General features: G+C 35.4%; 1 protein-coding gene across 2 annotated transcripts in view; it reads right to left on the reverse strand.

The window, feature by feature from the left end:
• Nucleotides 1-6551, reverse strand: part of zdhhc5a (zDHHC palmitoyltransferase 5a) — a 25325-nt gene extending 18774 nt beyond the window's left edge. For both annotated transcript variants that reach the window (XR_014029907.1, XM_081361609.1), the window contains exons 1-2: nt 6237-6551; nt 607-728 (exon numbers count right to left, since the gene is read on the reverse strand). Coding sequence is in view for 1 of the 2 variants with exons in the window: in XM_081361609.1 (XP_081217735.1) it covers nt 607-728; nt 6237-6391 (277 nt within the window). In the remaining variant the exon portion in view is untranslated. The remainder of the gene's footprint in view (nt 1-606; nt 729-6236) is intronic.
• Nucleotides 6552-7253: the final 702 nt, after the last annotated feature.

Raw genomic sequence — 7253 nt, forward strand, 5'->3', positions numbered from 1 at the left:
TGCATTTAGCATCATCCACTTGTTATCCGATCTGAATACCTGGTGTGAACAGGGCCTAAGAAACATTAGGATAGTAAAATGCACTGGGTATGTTTTCACATCAACTTTAAGGCAGTTTTATTATAGTATCTTTATATACTATTACAGTATTCATTACTATTTAAAATTAGCTTTTAGTTTTAAATTGACATTTTTATTAGTTTTATGTGTCTATTTAGAATTCATTTATTTTTATTTCAGTTTTAGTAAGTAATTTTACTATTTCAACTTCAAATAATTTTATTTCAGTTAGTTTCCAAGGCAACATCATTTTTCATCTAATTTTTATATTTCATTTATAGTTTTAGTTACTAACACTGCTTTAAGATTGCTTTAGCTGAAGTTTAGTACACCAAGGTCAGTTCAATAAATAATAATAAAAAAAACAGAATTTAAAAGAGCAGATTTATTAATAAGGGAAAAATATACACCAATTCAGTTCAATTCCTGTATTTTCTACTCTCAAACAGGTTTGTTTTTCCAATAAGGCAGTCACTAAGCCCACATACTACAACAGCTGTAATACTTAAGCACACAGACACATCATATCGAAGATTGTTTCACTACCTCTGGGGAAGATGCCAGGATCCATAAAGGTGGCCATACAGAAGTTGGCCAGAACAAAGAGAAACATAATGCCATTGTATATGGGCACAGCAACAGAAAACTGCTCTGAAAGCCAAGGGCACCTGAAAGAAAGAAAGGTATTAATGGGACACAGGATGACACAAATCACACACATCATATTTGCTTCTATGAAGGCCCGTACGGATCAACTACGATCCCTATGCTTGACATCGCACATCCTGCAATGTGACTATCGTAGATGCGCACATCGCATTATTGATGCTTATACGATATATTGTGCAGGCCTATCATCAACCTAATAATTCTGCTCGTTCTCAGGCTGTAGAAAATTGTTACAGTGACAATGACAGGATTTCACGAGTAGCCTGTAAACAGTGTTTCATGTGTTAAATGACAGAAACGGACATTACCTACATTAAAGAACAGCTCTTTAGTGCTCGTTTAACCTTTTCATTGACATTAAAGTGAAATTACTTAACCGAAATATAGGAGCCTGATAAAAATGCTAGCCTAATTTAAAAGAAAAAATGTTAGACGGACTTAGGTTTTTGCATCTGAAGTCTTCATATTGTAACTTTTTTTCTTAATAACAAACTTAATAATTTAAGGACTGTTTCAGTAGCATGTTTTACTACTATACAAGCGATATAGACAAATGCAGATAACAACAACATTTCACAAAGTTACCACCACAAAACCTGCAATGTAGGAAGACAAAAAAGGGAGAAGAGAGAAATGAAAGAAAAAAAATAGAGGAAGGTGGTACTTCATAATAGATGTTGGCCTATTTTCATTGCCTTTCGATGTTTAATCTGAGGGGTTGGTGAGAAAAGAGGGATCAGAAGGGGCAAATGACAAGAATGAACAGACGTGACACAGCATCTGACTTAAGCCCCCCGTATTTACTCTTGTGTGCCAACTGTAAGGACTGGTTATTTTTGGCATGATGACTATGTTTCTGTTGTATTCACAGGTCATGACTTAAAAAATCCAGGGCACAAGACGTCAAAAGGAAGTTAATGTGATTTCTCAACTTCAACAAGAGAAAACAGCTCTTACTGTGCTTTAAATGCTGATGCTGAATAAACATACGGACCTCATCATTTGTGCGCACAAGCAATTCGGTGCAACATTAAGGAGCTTATCATGCAAGATTTACATAAACATCAATCTCATGTCCATTTCAGTGTCACTAGGTCAATCTATTAAGTCCTAGCAGAATACTTTAGAGAGGGTTTTGCTGTAAATAAAAACTACATAGGTCCTGTGTATGCCTGCTCTTGTATTTTCTTGTAACTTTGTATACTAAATTGTTAGTCACATTGGTAGGAACGTGACTCCTAAAACCAGAAATGCTATACTAGATTTGTCAACTATGTGCTTTCCAAATGTAAAAATCATGAGTAGAAAAAAATCTTTAATGTTGCCTCATCTAAGACATGAACTAGGAAGTTAAAACTCCTAAAATATAGATTATTAAGCAAAAAAGCCTTTTAACACAGTACAGCCGAGGTAAAATGTGATATTCTAAGCTGTATGAAAAATCCTTCTGACATTCAAGACAGCCCGCTGTATTAAACATTAACATATTCTGAACTGAGGATATTATTAGAAGCGCATTCCTTAGAATCAGGCCGTCAACAATAATAATAATAAAAAAGACTAAATGAGCCACATCTGAGAATGTACCACATCTCAGTATTAAAATAACTGGAGTAATGCTAAAAAGTGACAGCAGTGACATTCACTATACTGCTACTACACTTCTACCTTGCAGCTACATCATCATCAGACAAGATTGTGCCATTTTCTAATGTAAATTTATGGCACTTCAGTTTGGGTAGATTTAGATTTTTTTTTTTTACAGAAACTAACCAGTATAACCTAATGTTTCTGTTGGTTATAGCAGTGATAAAAGATACCCAGAAAGGAATATACAAGGTATTTAGTATTTCATGTTATCAAAAGAAACAACTTTTCAACATCACAATATCTTTATATAACAATTTATTCACTCAGTTTGTCCGTTGTTGCTCATTTGACCACTTATGGGACAGGCGTAATAGTTTATAGTTATAGTTAGTTAGTTCATAGCGGCATTTGCACTCGGTTCTTATCAAAAGGATATTAAATACTTGAAACAAAATTGTCAATATTGATGTTTTCTCTCTATTTCGCCAATGAAAATAGTTCTGAAAAAAGCAGAACTGTTGCGCTTCTCCGAGCATGAAAATTTGGTTCATTTAGTAGATTTGAATTATGAATTAATACAATACCGCATGCATCGTGATACTACTTGGTATCAAGAAAAAAATAATCTGGTAGTATCTTAAGATGTGTTTATGGTATGGTGTCGACCCTAGTTTACACATAACACATGAACTAAGATTATTTCCACTGTACTACTTTTCCATTGTTTTTTTTTTATGTGCTAGACAGATGTCTTTAACCGCTGCATTAGCATCTTTTTCGGCTCAAAGAACACCTACATTTGTTCAAACTTAATGTTACCTCATTTTAGGGCAGGGTGATAAATCGATTTTATTGATTAGCTTCAATGTGTAGTTTAGGTCGATTTGTTTGAATGAAAATCGGTTTTCTCTTTAACATCGCCACACATCCATTTTCTCACGCAGAGAAAAATCGCGAAGCAAAGAGGACACTGACACTGACAGACAAGACAGAGAAGGTTACTATTGATATAAAACAAATTCTCAGCTCTCAGATTCTGTCAATTTAATTACGAAATTCAAACAATAAACACCGCTTTGGCGCTTGTAAATGTGACGTGACAGATTGCTGACAGAGTTCAAGCAGCGATCATCTGTTACTTCTTACTACTAGTTAATAGTAAATAAACACGAATGATCAATAGGTAATTTGAAAGATACAGTTCAGCTTACCGAAATGTAATAAAATCGATCGATCAGTGTTTTTCAACCGTGGAAAGAGGTCCATAAAACAGCTGGAGAACAATGTCACGTAACATTACATTTACCGCAGGAAAGCCATTTAATGACCATAGCACGTTAGTTGGACTTTAAAAAAATTGCTTTAGAGAGGAGTATTTTGCTTAATATGATAACTATATAACATATTTATTATATTTTTACCTATATCATTAAAATATTATAACGTTGTTATTATAAAAAACACATTTAATTTGTATATTTAATAAGATGTTATTTTTAACCTTTAAAGGGGGGGTGAAATGCTATTTCATGCATACTGAGTTTTTTACACTGGTAAAGAGTTGGATTCCCATGCTAAACATGGACAAAGTTTCAAAAACTAAGTTGTACGTTTGAAGGAGTATTTTTGTTCCAAAAATACTCCTTCCGGTTTGTCACAAGTTTCGGAAAGTTTTTTTTCGAGTATGGCTCTGTCTTACGTAAGATAGAGCGGAATTTCCTTATATGGGTCCTAAGGGCATTTCTCCGGTAAGATCGCGGCCGCGCGCGCACTCGTAGACCAGAGCAAGAGAGTGAAAGCAGTTCGCCATCAAAGCGCCCTGCCCGGCTTTTGGGAAGTCAATGTCACCAAAGAAGTGTGTTTTTGGTTGCCAGGGCAAGACAACCCTGCACAGATTCCCAAAGAACCCAGCGTTAAGGAACCCGTGGATGGAGTTTGTTTTCTTGAGCATAAACGGAGTTGTGTAAGACTGTTGTTCCCTGCATTTCGACGATGATTGTTTTATAAACAAAGCCCAGATCTACGGATTTGCAGATCGTCTAATGCTTAAGGATCGAGCAGTCACAATGATAAAGTTTCGCGGTCGTGCGTTGGAACGGTGAGTAAAACTGTTGAACAAATGTCTCTGTGTGTTGTTAGCTAGGCGGGTAAGCACATCTTTAGCTTCGCCCACACGGCCCGCCCCCAGCCGCTCGTTTTTTTCCGGAAAGACTCGGTACAGTCGATCTTTCAATTAAAAATATAATAAAACAAAAGACTTTTTGGAGATATGAAGGATGCAATATTACTCTATAGGTACTCAAGATTAACAGGAGATTGAGTGAAAATGAGCATTTCACCCCCCCTTTAATAATAATACCAGCTGACAGGTGAGATCTTTGTTTTTGGAGAACAATTAACATAACACATTAACGTATCAACTGTACCTAATATTTATCGAAAGGATACCAATTCAAACCAAGGTCCATGCACAGCCTGGTAGGTGCAGGTAGATAGCAGGAACGGCTCTTGTTGGGCTTTTGATGACGATAACTATGTATATATTTGATGATGATAATTATGTATATATTGTGTTGATTTATTTGAGGAGGTGAACTACATTTTCTTAACTGGGTATTTATGGGAATGTGTTGATATTGGCATTTAAATATTATGACTTTAAGAACAACTGATCATGTGACTCAAGGTACTTAAGAGACACCTGAGAGCTCAGACCATAACTGAGCGAACCTGAGGACGCTATATGCGAAATGCGTTGTTCACTTTGAATAAAATAAAAGAGTAAAGTCAACAGTGTGCGGTAGAGTGGTCTTATTTTTGTCATTTATCCAAAGGAATCGATATTGAATCAAGATCAGAATCAAATCACAAGAAATGAACGAAATTGTGAAATTTGTGTCAAGCAATAATAAAAAAACAGTAGCATACCAGTCATTGTACCATGTAAACATTGTGTTGTCACTAAAGTTAATAAAATTCTGTTTAGTTACCAAATGTTTTGACAATCACAATACACTTCTTATGATGCAAGTTTTTTTTTATACACATTTTTTTTTTTAGGTCATATCGCCCAGCCCTACCTCATTTAAGTTTTGATTCAGGTCACGTCACAGACATAGGCTACTCGTACAGTAACGCATATGCAAATTCACAATACCAAGCATTTACAAAATTGACAAGAATTTACAGATTGCACATAATTATTATTTCACTCTCAAAGAGGTTGTACTATCCCTGAAATGAATAATGTAAAAAAAAAAATACCACAATACCATGGTTACAGTTAGAATTACTACATTAAATCTATGGTGAATGTTGGTGATTTGAGGACTGGAAAGCCTTCTATAACTTCATAATTGGCAGAAAGTTTCTCCTGGTTTCCACATCAGTGCTGCTAGATCTGATATGGTTTATAACAGTTCTGCTCTGAATTTGAATGCTTCTCACTGGACCTCCCAGCGTTGTGTAATAACTTTATCGGGTGATCAAAGATCGGCCCGCGAGTACCTGTTTGTGAGCTCGCGCTGTGCTGTCTATTATTGCTCCGAACGCGGTTTCGTTCTGCTTTTGTTTTCTTTGCTGATTGAGGTTTCATATATACATATATACATATGCAACAGAAATAGCAGCTCTTATTAGTTGTGCAAGATTTAGTTGCACCGACTGGAAAAAAGGTCACAAAATGCAACCAATTGGTCACAGTCAGGAGCCCTGAAAATGTAAGAATATCTTAGTTAACTGCTCCAGTGAAAATCATTCAAGGTAAAAAAAAAATTGGTACTTCTGAGCGGGTTCTATGCAAACACATGCCATTATTCACTCCATTGTGCAGAAACACTGTTATTCACCAGTACGTGTTGACTCATCCATCAAAAATGATTGCAGCAATCAATGTTAGTAAATGTGTGTGTACTCACGTGAAGCAGAAGAAGAGTGTGGTTGATCCAACCAAGAAGGCCGTTGCCGCAGAGACCGGCACGTAGCGACTAGGCCGGAGAGGCCTGGATGGAACGGTGGGCTGGGGTGGGGAAGTGGGTCCAGACACACCCCCACTCATGCTGCTGCTCGGCATCACCCAGGGGGCAGGATGGCAGCACGCCCCGGAAAATTATCCGTTTGGGAGTGTGTTTGTGTTGTTGAGACAGCACAAATGCAAAGAAAGACTAAGGGAGAAGTCGTTGTCCTTTTAGCATTATAAAAAAAGGCCACAAGATGAGCATTGTTTTAACAGTAAAAAAAAAAAAAAAAAAAAAAAAAAAAGAAATAATTTGGAAAAAGTTAAAAATGATTAAAAAATATATATTTAAAAAAAGTTGTAAACTGAAGAAATTTTGGGTTTCAGCAAATTCTTGAATTAAATTTTCTGATGTTTGGACGCTTATAAATTATTAAATGTATAAAGCCAATTACTGAACAAAATTTGCTCAAAACTTCTATACTTTGTCAAGTCTAAATATTACTATTTTGGTCATGTAAAATAATTATTGAAAAAGCAAACTTAAAAGGCTTAGGAAAAAAAAATCTATAAAATGCCAAGAAAAATGACTGGAATATGGGAATTGCTTTTTTTTTTTTTTTTTTTTTACTCCTCAAACGTCTAACCACTTCCACAGCCTAAATCTTCAGTGATGCTTAAAAATGTAACCAAAATTTTGAAAATGGTTTACCTTATGAGAAAAATTTGGTGGTACTGTATGAAATAAGAGGTAGAGGAGAGTAATGTTTATGAAGTTTTCTTTTTTTGATGCTAACAAATATTTTAAATATATATTATTTGAGTTTGATGTTTTGATAAGCAGCCCTGTAGTCAGTTTAAGGATTTCAAAAGTTGCCAAATTGTTTTCTTCTGCTGTGAATGGGAGATGAATAGATCACCAAAATATACATAAAAAAAATGAAAAGGCGAGAGACAAAGAAAGGTCCTGGAGGATTTT

Source organism: Scardinius erythrophthalmus, assembly GCF_964197995.2.
Source record: "Scardinius erythrophthalmus genome assembly, chromosome: 3".
NCBI lineage: Eukaryota > Metazoa > Chordata > Actinopteri > Cypriniformes > Leuciscidae > Scardinius > Scardinius erythrophthalmus.